At 41.1% G+C, this 19,010-nt stretch overlaps 1 protein-coding gene across 6 annotated transcripts in view; it reads left to right on the plus strand.

Moving 5' to 3' along the window:
- The first annotated feature begins 4,077 nt into the window (after window positions 1-4,077).
- Window positions 4,078-19,010, plus strand: part of zgc:112980 (uncharacterized protein LOC503706 homolog) — a 67,817-nt gene continuing 52,884 nt past the window's right edge. For 3 of the 6 annotated variants that reach the window (XM_052022472.1, XM_052022474.1, XM_052022476.1), the window contains exons 1-3: window positions 4,212-4,479; window positions 8,069-8,175; window positions 13,870-13,999. In XM_052022472.1, coding sequence (XP_051878432.1) covers window positions 8,085-8,175; window positions 13,870-13,999 — 221 coding nt within the window. In that variant the 5' untranslated portion in view covers window positions 4,212-4,479; window positions 8,069-8,084. Of the gene's footprint in view, window positions 4,185-4,211; window positions 4,480-8,068; window positions 8,176-13,869; window positions 14,000-19,010 lie in introns of those variants that run through there. The other 3 variants (XM_052022471.1, XM_052022475.1, XM_052022473.1) reach the window with 2 other exon arrangements.

Below are 19,010 nucleotides of genomic sequence, written 5' to 3' on the forward strand. Positions count from 1 at the left end.
ATTCAAGTTTCTGAGTCCCTAAGTAAGCACTAAAAAAAAGTACAAAACAAAATGGGAACTAAAGTACAATTCTCTTTACTCTATTTGAGTCTGGTCATCATGGGACTGGCAGAGTATTTGAGTAAACTTTGGCTGGTAATTTTCACAGGTTCATTTTGCTGACTGTATCAAAGGCCTTTGTGAGATCAACAAAGACACAGGAAAGACAATGTTTTGTTCTCAGCACTTTTTATGAACTTTTCTTCAGTAAAGACCACAGTGGTAGCCCTGTCACTTTTGAATCCACTTTGGCAAGAATTTTTCAGCTTTATGCTCAACCAAATGACTTAGGATAATCCTAGCAAGGATTTTCCCTGCAGTGACAGGTAGGGAAATACTCACACACATATCTATTGCTCTTGTGTTTAAATAGATGGCTTATAGATCTTTTATTTTTGAGGAATGCATTCTTTTTGTCACATCAGCTCAGAAATTTTGCCCCCTGGTGTGCTTAAAGCTTTATGCTCCTCATCAGATACAGCATCAAAGCCTGATACTTTACCACCAAAGGGCTTCAATATCGTATGGGAATCAAGCAATAATATTTTAAGCAAGATATACTGTGATCAAACGTAGAGACACTTTGTCTTTAGCTTGATGTTTTACACTGGAATTAGTAGCTTCTTAGCATAGTTAGCCCATTTTGTCAACAACTTCGTCAATAACTTCCAATTATGTAGCCCTTTTAGCGTTGAACTGAGTATTTCAATCAGTTATGCCCATTCTCTGTCATGTTTGTGTAATGAGTCTTTTGCTGAATCTATCAGGAAGGACATGGGCAAAAGAGGGGTGACGATTCCAAGTACTGGGGGCACTCAAGGTACATGGCTGTCTTCCGTTTGGACCCACAGTTGGCCTGCAGATTGATCAGCAGTTCAAACTGTTTGAACTGGCCTTAGGGACCAAAGTCTATTGCAGCAAAATGAAGTGTGTTCTTTGGCAACTGGTCCACTCTATTCCCTCCAACAGGTCCAATTACCTGAAAGTGCTGGGATTCGGGTTTGGAGGAGCTGGAGCATTCAGCAAGAATTATCTGGAATGGATAGCCAAAGTGAAGCAGAAGATGGGAATGTGGAAGCAATGCTCCCTCTCAATGGTGAACAGGAAAACTGGTGCGCTCAGTGTTGCTTTACATGGTGCAGGCATGGCGCATACCCTGCTCCTGCGCTGTAGCACTCTTTCAAATCTTCTTCCATTTTATCTGGAGGTTCAGGTGGATTGTATCCATTGGGACATGATACACAGCTCTTCAGAGAATGGGAGGAAAGAGATACCCAACATTGCCCTCTTCCTCATTGCCACCTTTGTATGCAAACACCTAATGTCACTATATGCTAAGATTCTACCTGTCCAAAATGTTGCAAAGGATGGGCTTGGCATTGTTGGTGTGAAATGTTCCTTTTAGTTGGAACTAGCCACACCACCTGTCTCTTCTAGAATGGTTTCTGTGGAAAAACGTCTTTCACCACAAGTCAATCAGGCAATGACCCACAGTGAATGTCCTGGAGACCTTGTGGGAGAAGAAGATGATAGATCCTGTGGGATGGTTCCCTAACCTGACTGTTAAAGTATTTTGACAGAATGCTTCATCACTAGATCTCTTGAACAAGTGCCAAGCTTGGCTGTTGGTGAGAAGGGGCGTCCCCATCAAACCTTTCATGCCCTGCTGAAGTCTCAATCCCAAGGCCCTTGAGATGATTGTGGTGCAGATGAGATGGTTGCCCACTCCTTGTGGACTGTGTGTTTGCCAAAAAGGTCTGGAAAGGGATACAGTGATCTTTGTCAAGGTTTGTCTTGAGTAGTTGCAGAACATATAACAAGTCCGCAGGCACATATAATGAGTAAAAACATACTGCTGCCAGAAGATCATCAGTTTGATGAAAAATGCACTTTGATCTGCCCAAATCTTGATGGTCTTTCATTGCAAGAAGATGTGCAAAAACAAATGCTGCTGATTGCCACATTCCATGTGCAGCTGTAGATGATGAAGGATTCACTGAAGCTTGGTGCAACCACCACAAAGGCTCTCTGGGGAAGGTGCATAGTTGAGGGTATTGCCACCATTGGACAGTGAGGGACTGGACCCTGTGCAACAGCTCTCAAATGTTCTACTAACACAAAGTTTAAGCTTGAAACAATAGTGATGTTGACACATTGTAAGGGAATGTGTTGAATTGCTTGGTACAATGAATGTAGGTAATGACATGACTTGATTGTATTTACTATACATAATCAATAATATATATTTTGGGGAAAAAATTTGTTATGGCCCTTTGTGTCCCTTGAAATGGTCAATTGGTGGAGAATTTGTATCAAGCAGTTTACATTATAGGGTCAGGGAATTATTCACTGGTGTTATATTTAGTGTGGATGGTGCTAGAATGAAGTGAAGGATTTTAGAGGTCATTTGAGCTCTCCCAGCTGATTATAGGTGTACTATGGTGTTATTATGGATCGCAGTGTGGATAGGTTTACTTGATAACTATAGGACTTACAGTTTCCAGGTTCATTATGAAAACTCTTTTAGGGCATCCCTTTAGGTTGGAGATGAGGCTGTGGATGTTGAACAACTATATTCTTCAAAAGCCATCATCTTCCTCCTAGGATCTATCCATCCCTCCAGTCAGCACAGCTAGGTGACCTCCTTGATGCAGTGACTAGCAACAATTGGGGGACAGCCACTTGGAAAAATCCTCTGGCATGGAAATTGAGTCAAAGTGGTCTTGACCTCCATGGAGAGACCAATCCAAGGCCAAGGTCCTAATATAGTCTCTCAGAAATCTCAGTGATGACACCCATGGAAAATCTGAACCTGCAAATAAATTGTTCATCAAAGTGGTCCAGATAGGATGTGATGTCCCTAAAGACTCAATGGGAGTTGGATCTTTGGAGATGGGTGTGTCTATGCCTCCTTCCCTAGGGTCCCAACTCACTCTGAAAGTCAGCCATTTCACCACCAAAGCATTTATGGAATGAGTATCTCAGCAATTAAATGCTGGAGAAATGACTACTAGTTGTTGCACAGCTTGTGGACATTAGAAGGTATCTGAACATACTTCAGTCATTTGAGAAGTTGTCCAGTCTAGTTTCCCTGTGTCAGCAAAGTAGTCCTTTAAAAAGTGGGAATATCAGCAACCTTGTGCAATCTTCTAGTTCGGGTGAGATTGTTCAACAATAGTCACAACATGGAATTTGGGGTGCCAATTTAAATTAATTCAGGCATAAAGGGCTTTGCACAAGTGATGACTTTATTAGGTGCATGTCTGAGGCCAGGAAAAATTCAGTAGCTCTAACGTCGAGTAGGAACAAAAGCACAATTATCCATTGGTGTGATTTTCCTCATAAATGATCTCTATTGCAGTCTGCTTCAAGTAAAATCAAAATTAGACTGCATAGATCAGAAAGAAAAAAGATCTTGTGTAATGCAATTTCTAGGCACATATCAAGCAGACCACAGCATATGTAGCCCAAAACGTTGATAGCAATGCAATGTTTCACCTTGTGCTACCCCAATACACTGTTGTAATGAATTGATCTGTTTGAACGTTTTTCACTGTACTTCGGTACATGTGACAATAATAAACCAATTTACCATTTCCAAACATCTGTAAGGCTTTACTATTGGCAATCTGCTCAGTGCTTTTTCTTTGGTTTCATTTTCAGTGGCAGAATAACAATTAAAGCATGCAGTTTTATGAAGGGTTTATACACTCGTCGGATTATTGACCTATATTTTGTGGGGCTGTCTCAACTCAGCATTGAATGTACTTCCACTTTGTACGAGCCACGTTCACCATTGCTGTGCCTGGCCTGCATGTCGATAGCAGTTCTTATCAAGCTAAGAATGTTGATAATATAAAATAATTTGCAATCTGATTAGGGATATAATCTCACCTATGTAGGACAGTGCGAAGCATTTTGACTGCCCGTCTTCACGCAGAATAGGCACATTTGGGGGGGGGGGGGAAGAGAAGATAGATGGTTTCCATGGTGACGTGTCCTGGAAGCGGTCAATTGTTGACCCGGTAGCGCTGTCCGGTGGAGCGCGCTAAATACGAAGGGAGATTGGAAGGAACGGCAACTGAAGCAAAACAAAGGGGGTGGGTGGAGGAAAAGGTGGTCGAGAGGAGGTGAGCGGAGCGGAGGTGAGCGGCGGGGGACTGGGGGTGATTGGGAGGCGCGGAGCGTGGGTGTGAGCTCAAGCGGCTCCCAATTGGTGGCCTCCCTGGGCCGTCCAGGTACACGTTCCCGGCAGCAGAGGCGCGGCCCCGCTTGGCTTGGTATCCACCCCCGGGAGTCTCTCTCAGTGCATCGGGGAGGGGCATGATAACAGTGAGTCAAGGGCCGCCCTGGGAACCCGAGCTGCCGCCATCTTCGGGTTACAGGGAGGTGCACACTTCCACCTCCATTGTGCTTCCTACATTTTTTTTCCGACTTAAGGTAAGTGTTCATTTGTTTCTTGATCAAAGTTGCTAAACTTTTTCTTTCTTGCACTTGGGGTGCACCAACCACTTCCCTGATTTTTTTTTTAAAAACCTGGAACATAAAAGTACTTTTCTAAACTGTATTTCACGATTGTGTTGTCCTGGGCAGCTGTCATAACGAAGGGCTCGGTTAGCTCTTATCAGACCATACGGGCATCCTGACAACCCCCAACCGATGGGAGCCGCAGAGTACCCGCAATGTCCATTCTGCCCAGTAGTCTTAACAAAATTAAGACTTGTGAAGAGACTCTTAGCACTAGCACTGCTTTAATAATATCTAGGAGATTTCTCTATGGATAGCGTGCAAAGCAAAGTTTTTCACTGTACCTCGGTACATGTGACAATAATAAACCAATTTATCAATGTACACTTCGACTTTCAGCACCACTGCATTGCTGCCCTCAAAGTAGCTGCATTGGGGATGATATACCATCATCCATTTTCTGGACTGTGTGTTTGCCAAGAAGGTCTGATAAAGGATGCAGTGATCTTTGTTCATCCCTAACAAATGGTCAGTGCAGATTAGGTTAGTTTTGGGGCCTGGTTCCCTGCTTTATTTCTGTATAACTGGGCAATGCAGCTCTGCTGTGCAGGTTGATCCCAGAGACTTGCCCTAAAACAAACATCAACTGCTGCTGTAAGTTTTATCACCTTGGTGAAAGATGAACTTTGGCCTACCCAAGACATGCCAGTCTTCCAGTGCACAATGGACATGAGCTTCATTGTTCATCAGTTTCAAGAAAAATATAGAGAGCAGCATCAACCATTATCCATTTCTGACTTCACAATATCCTTCAACTCTGTCAATCAAGAGGAACTTGGCTGCATGCAGAAATTTTTCTTTCAGTTATGCCTGATACAAGATGACATGATGCAACAGATCCAATCTCAGTACCGACCAGTCTTGGTCAAGGCTGCATCATTAACTCTGTGCTTTTCTCAGTCTTTCTCACAACAATGCTGCTGGTTCCCTCCAATAAATTTTCCACTAAAGTGGAACTAATCTACAAAACAAATGGGAACCTTCAACCTAAGTTACCTCTGCTTCAGAACCATTGTAACTAAAATTACCATCAATCAGCAGTCTGCAGATAATGCTTGCATTGCATGTGCTTGGAGGCTGAACAAGATATCGACAAAAACTGCTGGAGGAACTCAGTGGGTCAAGCAGCATCTATAGAGGCAAAGGGATGGTCAACATGTCAGGTTGAGATTCTGCAACAGGACAGTGTAGAGAGAGGATAGCCAGTATGAAGAGATGAGGGAAGAGTGAGTGAGACTGGGGCTGATGGGTGATAGATGGAACCAGATTAAGTGTGGGTAGATGGAGGCAGAGGGGAGAGTTTAGAGATAGTGGGGGGGGGGAACAAATAAGGAAAATAAAATAAGGCAGATGGAACCAGGTAAGGGAGAGAGGAGTTTGGAGACAAAGGCTGATGGGTGATAGTGGAAACATGAGGGGGAGAAAAACACCTATTAGCCCCTGTCTCACACCTCACTCTCACCTGGCTATCTTCCTTTAACACTCTGTCCTGATGTGGGGTCTCGTCCTGAAATGTCAACCATCCCTTTGACTCCACAATTGCTTGATCTGCTGTTTTGCCAGCAGTTTGTTTTTTTTTCGCTCCATAATCCAACATTTGCAGTCTCCAAGATATTGACACATTCACTGAAGCACGTGAACCTGACAAAATTAATATGTCAACCAGCCCCCACTGTACAGCTATGTCTTCCTAACAACACCTCACCCCCGCCCCACCTGATAACACAGGTGCAGGATGAGAATGTGCACCACTTTCATGCTTCAGGAGCCACCTTTCTTGATTGAAGATGAATGTTAATAATGATGAAATTTCCCATTGAGTTCAGTATACTAGCACAGCCTTTGGCTGTCTGAGGAAAAGAATGTTTGAAGATCAAGATTTATTTTTTAACAGGATGGGATGCAAATAATTTTACAGAATTTTGCAAAATAAATGGAAGAGTGTGTGGCAAGAATTATGTGATAGTTTTCTTGACATAATAATTGTTATTGAATACATGTAAGCAATGTTGATCTTTAAATGGAACTATTCTAGTGCTTGTGTTTTGAATTTGGTGATTATAGGTATGTAGGAAGGGGATGGGAGTAGTGCTTTTTCAAATGTAATGATCAAGGCAGTAACTGAATTATTTGTGTAATTATAACAGAGAAAGAGGGAGAAAATTTAAATGACAAATCATTTTCCCTGATTGAGACTGTTAAATATGGAGCTGTAAAATAGTTTTTTATATGCTAATTATATGTTGGCATATAACTATATTGTCACAGGACTATTTTTCACTTGTGAGCATGGTGAACCATCTGCCTATTAGCCTGAAGGTAAAGGATCAAAATGCTGGGTGCTGTCCTTTGAGGGAATTCTGAGAGTTCGGGCTTGGATATCTAAATGAGCAATTTGGGTAATTATAGAATCTGGGTTGAGATCAGCTGGGATTGGAAATCTCTTTGGGACACTGTTACTACATGTAACTTAGCTGCTTGCTTTAATTAGTTGAACCATGTGAGAGAAAATTAGTTTTGAATAGTCACATTAGGATTGCTTTGGAGGGAGTGATTTGAAGACATAATCCTACCTACCTCACAGCCTTTTAGTTTTATTTGACTTTCTAATTAGAATATAAGAAAAATCTTAAATTCATTGTCATTTTGTCTTGTATTCAAAGTCAAAAGCATTTCACTGTGTAATTTCTTATATCATTAAAAAAATACTTTTGTACCTTGATTTTAATACTTGTACTCAGAAATTGATGATGAATACAAAAACGCTTCCTTTCCCATATGCACATGTGATTATAGCTAGTAAGTTAGCACATCAGCTGTGGGCTTTTGATAGTATTTAACTAATTGAATAAGAAGTCAACACATTTCAAAAGTGGAATTTTAGGAAAATATCTCTATGGTATAGGTTTGTATTACAGGGCTTGTTTGGATAAATAAAGTACTGTAGGGTGGGAGACTCTATCTTGTCTGGCAGTGTTCAGCTAGATAACTATGCCAGTCATCAATGGACATTGCAGCAAGTGTAGGCAGTGGCTTTAGTAGTTTTATAGAAATAATATATCCTACACTTGATAGGAAAACTGACCAAAATGTAGGTGGTGCAGATGTCTTTGTGAAGATTGGAAAGCTTTATTTGTATTGATCCAGTATACGTTAATTCCAACTCAACTGGGAGACTTTTAATGTCCCTGGTGCTGTTTCAACTTGCCAACTGTTAGTCTAATATTGGCACATGATCCATAAATTGGTTTACTCAATAGAAGTTAGTTTACACTGTATTCCTCCATCCATGCCTATCCACTTTTACCAAGCCATTCGTTCACCTAGATGCAAAGAAATAAATGTAGCCATGTGGCAAACATTTTGTATGAGTGGTTAGCTTGGGTGGGGAATTGTGACCAAGATATTATTGGGGCAAAACGGGAGAAATTCTGTTATATTTGACAAAGAATAGACCAGCAAAAAGAAAAGTAAACACACTTAAATTTTTGTCTTTTTACAGTTGAGTGGAACTGCAGATGGAGCAGGCTGAGAGCGTTATTGTAATAAGTGACACCGAAGGAGACAATGATGGTGAATCTTCAGTGTTCATTGTAGAAAATTCTCCAGGTCTGAACTTTTATTAATAGCTGGTGAAGAATTTGTTTGTTTTTTTGCACTTGCAGACAGTGCTTATCATGCTATATTTCCAGTAATTTCTATTTATCTTTTAGCCTTGCATAGAACAGTATGGCACAGGACCAGGCCCTTTGGCCCATGATGTCTTACCAACCATTATGCCAAATTAAACTAATCCCATCTGCCTGCATATAGTCTATAACCCTCTATTCCCTGCCTGTTCACGTGCCTATCTAACTGCCTCTTAAATATCACTATTGTATCTGCTTCCACCAACTCTCCCTGGCAGTGCATTCTAGGCACCTACCACTCTGTCTTTTTTTTAAAAAAAACACAAAACTTGCCTCAAATTTCCTTTTAAACTTTCCCCCTGTCACCTTAATGCTATGCATTCTGGTATTTGACATTTCCAGCCTGGGGAGAAAATCCTGACTATCCTATCCATGCCTCTCATAATTTTATGTACTTCTATCAGGTTGCCTCTCAGCCTCTGATGCTCCAGAGAAAACAATTCAAGTTTGTCCAGCCTCTCATTATAGCTAATACTCTTTAATCCAGGCAACATCCCAGTGAACCTTGTGCACCCTCTCCAAAGCCTTCACAAGCCTTCTGTAATGTGGTGATCAGAACTGCGCACAATTCTGCAAATGTGGCCTAACCAAAATTTTATACAGCTGCAACATGACGTTTATACTCAACACCCGACAGATAAAGGCAAGCCTTAATGATTGACATAACCAAACTCTAATTTAGAATATGGAACCAGAATTAAATTTCCAAAATATTATTGAATGAGACCACCTTTTCAAATTGCGTAGTCACTTGAGGGGAAGACATGCACTTAAATTTTCAAATCTTAGTTTTTTTTTTGAACCATTGAATTCTCATTAAGTTTGGTCACAATGAACACTTAAGTAGATGGTTATGCAGACTTTCTCCCAATTTATTGCTGATTTATTATGAAAGCTTAGATAACTTGTTTTTCTGATCTGAGATATCAATAGTTTAATTCAAGAGGAACTAATAATCTGATTGTAAAGCAAACCTGTTTCTATGCTGTATTATGTTCTATGAAGCAAAATCATCTCCCAATTTTTTTTTCATATGGACTCACAACAAGTTTTTAAATATTAATACAGATTACTGGTTGGGATAATGCTTGTTTTAGCCTGAAGTTATAAGCGGTGAAGTTAAACAACAAAATACAAAAACAAGATCTGTATAAATGAACTTGAAGTGTACAAGGCTGACCTGAGCCTGAGACCTTGACTTGATTTCATAAAATTGACCAATAAAGCCCTTTATAGAAAATTCAGTAACTAAGTTTGATCCATTGCTGGAGAGTTGTATGAATGGATCTTATCATTGTAGTCTGTGGCAAAAATTCAGAAGACTTCTTGGGACAAACCCATTCGTATCCTGCATCCTATCTTTGTTGTTTTGGGTAGGTCCTTTTGGAGCACTCAGAAAATGCTTGTCAATGTTAACTGGCTCATTTTTGAGGAACTATAATAGTGAATTGCAATAATCTCTTTGCAAGAGATTTGGAATGGATTTTGTTGTTCTTGTTTGTACACACTCCCTCACCCCATCTCCAGTTTCACTTTTTCTTGGGTGTTTGCCTTGTCTAGAAGTTCACACAGGTTACTCCTGTTTGCACAGGTTACTCCTACCCTAGCTGTACTTTCCTTGTACTTATTGTTTTGCTTTTCTATTTAATGTGTTACCATGTCCGCCCCAGTTAACTATTGTTATTTCTCTGCAAAGGTATCCCTTTCTGCTCCCTCAGTCCTGATTTTCTTTTGAAATATCACCTGAAGAAATCAACATTAAACTCTTTGGACCTCCATAGTGTTTACATTCATTCATCCTAACTAGCCTATGGTAGTGCTTGGTACAAACCTTTGCTCATCTTTTCTTCATCCAATGCTATCATCGTGTCCTTTTCCTTTTCTCCCTTCTGTCAATGTCTAGTTTTCTGGTAATAACTGAGATGTTTAAATGCAGATATTTAAAGTTCGTAGCGAAAGCAGTATTTTTTATCTTGGATTGATAAGAGCAGACCATGTAAGTTAGTGAATTACTTTAGCAAGTTCAAGACAGTTTCCTTCAAAAATATGTCTCAGGATTGATGGATCAGATTTAGCAACCTAATGGCGTGTGAGAATTCATTTCAAAGTGATTATAATGTGACTGCTTAGGATTGTATTTGAAAGGGAGGTACATGAAATAGCTGTTAAGCTACTGAGATTGGTTAAGGTTGACTTTAGTGTAATGAGATGGAGCCAGTTTACAATAAATGGAGAAAAATCTGCTCTGGGGTAAATTGACAAAATGATTATGGTGTGTAATTCAAGCAGTTTATATTCCTGAGGAGAAAATATGCTGAATGAAGAAGTGAGACGTAACTCGAAATTTGCAACCTGAGGGATTTGTAAAGAGCAACAAAGGTAACAAAACAGCAAGAGCTACAAAAAGAAACCTACTGGGAGTATCAAAATCAATGGACATCTTTTTGCAATTGCGGGTAAAGGAGGATGATAAAGAGCGGAGATGGTGCCCCCTTCCTCCAAACTGGTGACGGTGATTAAATTTTGAGTAATTAACTTTTGTCAGTACTTGTAGTAGAGCTCTCAAGGAAAGTAATAAAGAATTGGGATGTACCGAAATTGATGAAAGCAAAATAAGTGATACAGAAAATAATATTACAGAGTAACAAATTCCCAAAACCAGGGGATGGCCATCGTGAGGGTTTTAGGAAGTAGATGAGTCTAGATGAAGGGTCTCAACTTGAAATGTCGACTGTCCGTTTATCCTTCACAGATGCTGCCTTACCTGCTGAGTTCCTCCAGCAGCTTGTTTTTTGCTCCAGGTTTCAGCATCTATAGCCTCTAGTCTCCTATAAACTTTTAAAGTTCTCTCAGTTCAGGTTCTGTTCCTTTTGGATTCTAAACTTATATGTAACTCTGCTGTTTGAGAGGGGGGGGGCAAGAAATTGTTTTTGTCAGGAAATGTTTAATTTTCATGTTACTTGTATTGAGGACGGACTGTCTGAACATAAGGAATTTTCAGCTGATTCAGAAAGGGCCATCATATGAAAAGTTTGTCAAGCCTGATAAACTTGATCTGGGGGAGTAACTAATGTAGTGGTTGGTAAATGTTTATGGATGTTATTTATGTGGATGTCCAGAGGGTTATATGATGTTTCTTTTGAGAGATTGTAGCTACTGTTGAAGCTCAGAAGTTGATGACCTATTATTTCATGCTCAGGAAATTGGATGTTAATAGATTTATGAAGTGGACAAAACTATGGCACCCTCCTCTGTCTGGCAGAACTGGTACTCGCCCTTAACAACTCCTCTTTTGGTTCCTCCCACTTTCTCCAGGCCAAAGGTGTAGCCACTGGCACTCACGTAGGCCCTAGCTATGCCTGCCTTTTCATTGGCTACGTGGAACAATCCATGCTCCAAACCTACACTGGTAACGCTTCTCAACTCTTTCTCTGCTACATTGACGACTGCATTGGTGCTGCTTCCTGCTCCCATGCGGAGCTCATCAATTTCATCAACTTCGCCACTAACTTCCACCATGCCTTCAAATTCACTTGGTCCATCTCTGACACCTCTTTCCCCTTTCTTGATCTCTCTCTGTCTCCATCTCTGGAGACACCATTACCTACCGACATCTTTTACAAACTTACTGACTCCCACGGTTACCTTGACTACACCTCTTCCCATCCTGTCACTCGTAAGACTGCTATTCCCTTCTCTTAGTTCCTCTATCTCTGCCAAATCTGTTCTCCTCAATGAGGCTTTCCATTCCAGGATGTCTGGGATGTTCTTTTTTTTCAGAAAACGGAGTTTCCCCTCCACTGCTATCAATGCAGCCCTCACCCACATCTCCTCCATTTCCACCACATCTGCCCTCACCCCACTTCTCTGCCTGCCCCCCCCACCCCCCACACATAACAGGGATAGGATTCCCCTTGTTCTTGTCCACCACCCCACGAGCCTCTATAATCCAACACATCATTCTCCACAATTTCTGCCATCTCCCACGGCATCCCACCACCATATCTTCCTTTCTGGGATTTCTGCAGGGATCGCTCTCTCCGCAACTCACTTGTCCGCTCGACCCTCCCCACCATTCCCCTCCAGGCACTTATCCCTGCAACCTTATTAAGTGTTACACCTGCCCCTATATCTCCTCCCTCACCACCATTCAGGGCCCTAAACAGCCCTTCCAGGTGAGGCAGCACTTCACGTGTGAATCCATTGGGGTCATTTATTGCATCCCGCCAGTGCAGCCTCTACATCAGTGAGACCTGATGCTGATTGGGAGATCGGTTCATCGAGCACCTTTGCTCCGTCTGCCGGAACAGCCAGGATCTCCCGGTGGCCGGCCATTTTAATTCTAATTCCACTTCCAATTCCGACACTCACGTGTCTGTCCATGGCCTCCTCTATTGCCAAGTTGAGGCTGAACTTAGATTAGAGGAACAACACCTTATTTTCTGTCTTTGTAGTCTCCAACTTGATGGCATCAACATCAATTCTCTAACATCTGGTAACCATTCTCCCTGTTGTTTTTTTTTCCTTCTTTTCTCTTTTCCCCCCTCCTCTGGTTTTCCCTTATCCCTCTGGCCTCTTTCCCTCCCCCACCCTCTCAACCTGCTGCTCATCCACACCTTCCTCCCTCTGGTTCCCCACCTCCTTTCCTTTATTCCATGGTCTACTGTCCTCTCCTATCAGATTTGTTCAACCCTTTCGCCTCTTCCACCTATCACCTCCCAGCTTCTTGCATCATTCCCACTCCACCCACCCCCCCCCCCCCCCCCCCCCCCCCCCCCCCCCCCACCTACCTTCTCTCCTCACTTTGGACCAGAATAGGTTAGAACAGTGAACTTTTAAACGACAGGTCCATAGATTGTGGAAAATTATTATGGATGTGTAGAAATAATCAAACTGACTGATGGAATGTCAGTCTCTGAATATTGATGATTAGTATGCAATTGGATAGAAGTTGTACTACAGCTATACAGAGCCCTGGAGTACATGAGCAGTTCTTAGCACCATCCTTTGGATGGAGTGCATTATATGTTTATTAACATGTTACCTTGACACTCAAGGTACAAAATAAAGGAGATTGTACAACTAGGATTATATTTGCTGGAGTTCAAAAGGTTCACAACAATTTGATCAAAGGTTAAGATATTATGCAATTAATGAGGGAAATGGAAACAACAGGACTAAGGGGTAAAGGCTTAAAAATAGAGCCTGACCTTTTCACGGTTCAGAATTACCTATACTTTCAAAGGATGTTAGAAAATTGGAACTAATGGTGGTTGCTTCAGTCAGTTGTTAATTTTTCAATGTTGAAATGGTTAGATTTTTGTTATCTAAAAGATGTTAAAGGATGAAATTAAGAGTAGGTAATTGGAACGAGGTCACAGAGCAGCAATAATCTCATTGAATCATTGAAAAGGCTCAAAGTACTATATGTTCTCCTTCTGCATTGATGTTCCTAACTATTCTCATTTGAACTAGCTAGGCCTCGGTAAAATTTAGTGGAATATTTTACATTTATTCCTCTTGTTCATTGACTGCATTTGATTTTGTTCTGTGGTGTCTTAAGTCTAATGAGTAAACAATATTTTTTGATGCAGTTTATTTTATTTCTTTGCAGAAGTTTTGGATATAGCCAAGGATAAAAGCACTGAAATAATTGACGAAGAATGTGGGCTTGCCATTACATACAGCAAAAAGGGCAATGTTATGCCACATGCACGATATGACTGTGTGGAACAAGATTTTACGTACGTAGCACTAAGTTGATTTTGGACGTGGTTAGTTGTGCAAGCTATTCAAGTTTAAATTGGGTTCATCTCTGAAGATTTGGATTGTACTATTTTGTATCTGTCATTGTATGACTATTATGTACAGTGTTGTATTAATAGACTCTTATCTCGAGCCATAATTCCCTTATGCCTTACTCTAAATGTAGGTGTACTATTCCAGTCATGTTGGATACACACACTTAATTTTTAGTTTGTATATTTTGTTTTTTTTTGTGTGGTGGGTTTTGTTTGAAATCATATCTGTAATTTATAAACTTTTAATTCTAGTCAATAGAACTCTATAAAGCATATACTGCACTAAGGGTTTACAAGTGCCATGCCCAAACTGGTCTGCAGTGTGGGGCATGTGAAGACTGTGTGCTCTGGTATCTCAGTCCCATTAACTGGGTTCTGAAATGCTATGACTACCTCTCTGTACAAATCTTGTTTGAAATGTCTGAATGTTTTCAGTATTTCTTTTTTATTTCAGACTTTATCAGCTTTAGAGTTTTTGTTTAAATTTGCTGTTTGTGTTTCTGTGTATATCCTGTTTAACTTGTCAGGAACTTGGTTTTTAAAGTTGTTTTCTCATTGGCAAAGACGCATCAAAATGTGTAATTATTAGTAACTCATGACATGCTAATTAATTGGAATATTTAGAACTTCCTAAGAGTCTGTGGTGGATCAATGTGGTTCACAGTCAAAAATCTTGTATTTGTTCATAGCACTATCTGAATCCTTTGAGTCTGGATTCTGTACATTACAAAAATATTACTTATTTGATTGTGTTTAAACTAGAATAATTATGCAGCAACTGTCAGACAGTCTATCAGGATTGAATTGAGGTGTTTAAGATGCTGAACTGACATTTTATTTCTTTCTACCCTGAAGTTCAGAACAAGTAGGTATAACCTTAAAATTAGAGCTAAGCTTTTTGAGGGGTGTTGCCTGGAATTACTACTTCAAGGGTGGTAGAGTTCTGGAACTCTTGTTTTTGAGGGGAAGAAAAATGGTTGGAGCTAAGCCAGTTGAAAATGTCAAAGCCAAGAATGACAGATTTTGTTTTGTTGGGCAACAATATCAAGATTTGTAGAAGCAAGACTGTTGTTGAAGTATGGAACATTGATAATCAAAGTTGAGTTTATTGTCACATGCCCAAGTGTCGGCCCGAAATCAATTTTCCATTTCTGTCTGCTGTAAATAACACAGTGCCACAAGGTCGATTCGAACAAGTACCTTTATTAGCAGTGCACCGCTAGGAGAATTCTCTTCAGCACTCACTAAGAGTCGCTCCTCGAGTTGTCCCCGAACAAAGGGCAGACAGACATTTATACAGGAATTGTCACGCACATCCCATGCAAATGGCGCCGCGAGTTTCGGTCAAGCTATAGAGATCCCGAGACAGCTATCACACCTTTTGTCTTAGTATAATTGAGTTATAATCAAGGCTTTCAAAGGCAGGTATCACCCTTCATTGTTCAGACCAAGTCTTCACCTCGATGTTAATTACACTCAGTATCGCCACCGTCTGACATATCGGAATGGTTCATTACCCGAAACAAAGGCAGTTAACATACTCAACATTTCAACCTAACTAGTGGGTCAGCAGCTTGCTAGTCCTTGCTAAAGAAATATAAATGCATATATATATTTTGTTTGCCAGTTATAGGTATGGTTGCAATTCTTAACCCTTCAATTCCTCACAAGTACATGTGTGCACAGGTGTATTGCAAGCCTTGAGTGCAGCAGCATCATAGGCACATAGCATCAGATGAGCAGCATTCACAAAACAAAACATAAATTAAACATACACAGTTTTTTTAACGAAGAACACAATTAGAACAAAAAAGAAACAAATTCCATTTTAGTGCAAAGTGGTCATAGTGTTGCTATAATGAGGTAGTGTCTTAGGGTTGTGCTGGTTGGTTCAAGAATCAAATGGTTGAAGGGAAGTAGCTGTTCTTAAACCTGGTGGTGTGGGACTTCAAGCTTCTGTATCTCCTGCTCGATGGTGGCTGCAAGAAGATGGCATGGCTTGAATGGTGGGGATCTTTGATGATAGATGGTACCGCCTTGAGGCAGCGGTTCATGTAGGTACTACCACTGGTGGGGAAAGATGTGCCTGTGATGTATTGAACAGAGACCACTATTCTCTGTAGCTCCTTGTGTTCCTACACATTTGAATTGCTGTACCAGACCATGATGCAACCAGTCAGGATACTTTCAACTGTTCATCTGTAGAAGTTTGTTAGTGTTCGGTGACAAGCTGAACCTCCTTAGCCTTTATTTTAAAAAAACACAAGTAAAGCCGCTGGCATGCCTTCCTTGTGATTGCATCTATGTGCTGCAATCTTGTTGCGTCCCAGGACATGTTTGGCAAATTTTGCATGGGTCGCTATGTGCGTGAATTTCTATTAGGGTTTTTTTTTTGCTGATCAAAAATACCTTATTGCTTTGTTATTCAATGTCAACATTGTGCACGCCCATGGTAACATTCATTCTTCTGTCAGTGTCCTGTAGATTAAGTGTCAAATTTGTGTAAACTTTTTCCATTTTCTTATTGTCATCCTTTTTGCCTCTACAAAGACAATGTTTTTGTGACAAATTGTAGATTCCTTTGGACATGTATCTATTTGTGAAACATTGACATCTGTGTAAAGAGAAACAGAGTCAATGTTTTGGCTTGAAGAACATTTTTCCAAATCTGAAAAGGGAATCTTAGATTCTACTTCAGTCAGCTAAATTCAAATTTAGGTCAAGGGGAGAAAGTTGTTCACTTTTACCAATTGCATTGAGCATTTCCCCTCCAATTTTCAGAAGTTTTAAATATAACACTGTTTTGTATAGTTTGATACATGTAAGTAAGGAGAAGTTACTACAAACAAAACAATGTTATCTAAAAGTACAGGTGACCCCCCCCCAGCATTACAGCAGTTGGCGTAATGGAAATCACAAATCACTACTAAAATTTATGGAATAGAAAATTTGCTCTCACCCAGAATTTATTTGGGGGGGTGGGTAGAGAGGGGAGGGGAGGGAGAGAAACGTGTAGACGGGAAAGAGGCAGCCTAAAGAAGGGAGAGGAAGGGGGTGATGCAGGTGATGGGTGGAACCAGGTAAGGAGAGGGTTGAGGGACAGATTGAGCCAGTTAAGGGGAGGATAGAGGTAGAGAAAAAGCTGGAAGGTGGAGACAAAAGACTGCAGATTCTGGATTCTGACGAGGAAGGTGATTACATAGACTTGCCTATACATTCTTGATTTTTAATAGTGAGATTATCTCATTAAAAATGTACAAAATTTTTTTATGGATCTTGAGGATAGATGCAGTGTTTACCCTGGCTGCAATGTGCAGAATGGGGGGGGGTGGGGTGTCCACAGTCTCAAAATATGGGGTCTGTCATTCAAGTCAGAAGCGAAAACAAATTTCTTCACTCAGTCTATGGTATTCACTACAAAAGTGACACTGAGGTACTGGGTCAGCCATTGAATGTTAAAGCAGGCACAAGGGGGAAAATGCCCTACTCAGTTTTATTTCTTAATAGAATTAAGAAATTATTTCTTAATAGAATTCCTTTAAAATTCTTCAGTGAAGTAATCACGCTTTAATATTTTCTTCTTTGGATTGTTGAACATTTTAAAGCACTTTTGAACATAACTGAACAACAACATTTTAAGCTGCAATATAAATGAATGAAAAATTCTTTCCCAAATATAGCACAAATATTTGGAGTGGGACTTTTGCAAAGAGGTGTGTCTCTGTGCCTGAGCTTGAGTTTCACCCTGCAAGAGTTTAAATGAGGCACATTTGTACATTGTTACCAGTTGATTGGCTTATTAACAGCAGCAAATAAAAGTAAGGCAGGTATAAGCGAAGCAGGTATTGTGTCAGTGGGCCAGTGTTAGAGTGGGGAGCTGAGGCTTTGGTTCAAGAGGCTTTGGGGAGAAGAGGTGAAGGTAAGTGTCTGGTAAGTTCCTTTCTTTCTTTGATTGGTGTTTCCCTTAGTGTCAGGCCAGAGTAGTGAGACTGGCTCCAGGGTCAGTGGTGTGCTCAGCTTGTGAGATGTGGGAGTTCTGGGAGACACCCAATCTTCCTGATAACTACATCTGCACAAGGTGTATCCAGCTGCAGCTCCTTACAGACCACGTTAGGGAACTGGCGCTGCAGCTGGATGACCTTTGGCTCCTACGGGATACTGAGGAGTACATAGACGAGAGCTACAGGGAGGCAGTCACTCCGAAGCTGCAGGAGGCGGGTAGCTGGGTGACCATAAGGAGAAAGGTGCAGAGTACCCCTGTGGCTGTTTCCGTCAATAATAGGTATACTGCTTTGGATACTATTGGGGGTGGGGGGGAGGGGGGGGAATCTGCCTACCAAAGGAAAGCCACAGTGACCAGGTCTCTGGCACTGAGCCTGGTCATATGGTGCAGAAGGGAAGAGGGGAGAAGAGAAGGGTGGTAGTGATAGGGGATTCCATTGTAAGGGGGGCAGACAGGAGATTCTGTGGACGTGAAAGAGACTCCTGGATGGTATGTTGCCTCCCAGGTGCCAGGGTCAGGAACGTCTTGGATCGGGTCCACAGCATTCTGAAGGTGGAGGGTGAACAGCCTGAGGTAGTGGTACATATTGGTACCAATAACATAGGTAGGAAAAGAGATGAGGTCCTGATGAGAGAATATGGGGAGTTATGTAGGAAGCTGAAAAGCAGGAGCTTAAGGGTAGTAGTCTCTAGATTGCTGCCTGTGCTACGTGCCAGTGAGGGTAAGAATAGGATGATTTAGCAGATGAATGAGTGGCTGAGAAATTGGTGCAGGGGGCAGGGTTTCATATTTGTTGATCATTGGGATCTCTTCTGGGGAAGGTACGACCTGTACAAAAGGGATAGGTTACACCTGAACTGGAGGGCGACCAATATTCTTGCAGGTAGGTTTGCTAGAATTGTTGGGGAGGGTTTAAACTAGTTTGGCGGGGGATGGGAACCAGAGTGATAG

This window comes from Pristis pectinata, chromosome 8, assembly GCF_009764475.1.
Source record: "Pristis pectinata isolate sPriPec2 chromosome 8, sPriPec2.1.pri, whole genome shotgun sequence".
Lineage (NCBI taxonomy): Eukaryota > Metazoa > Chordata > Chondrichthyes > Rhinopristiformes > Pristidae > Pristis > Pristis pectinata.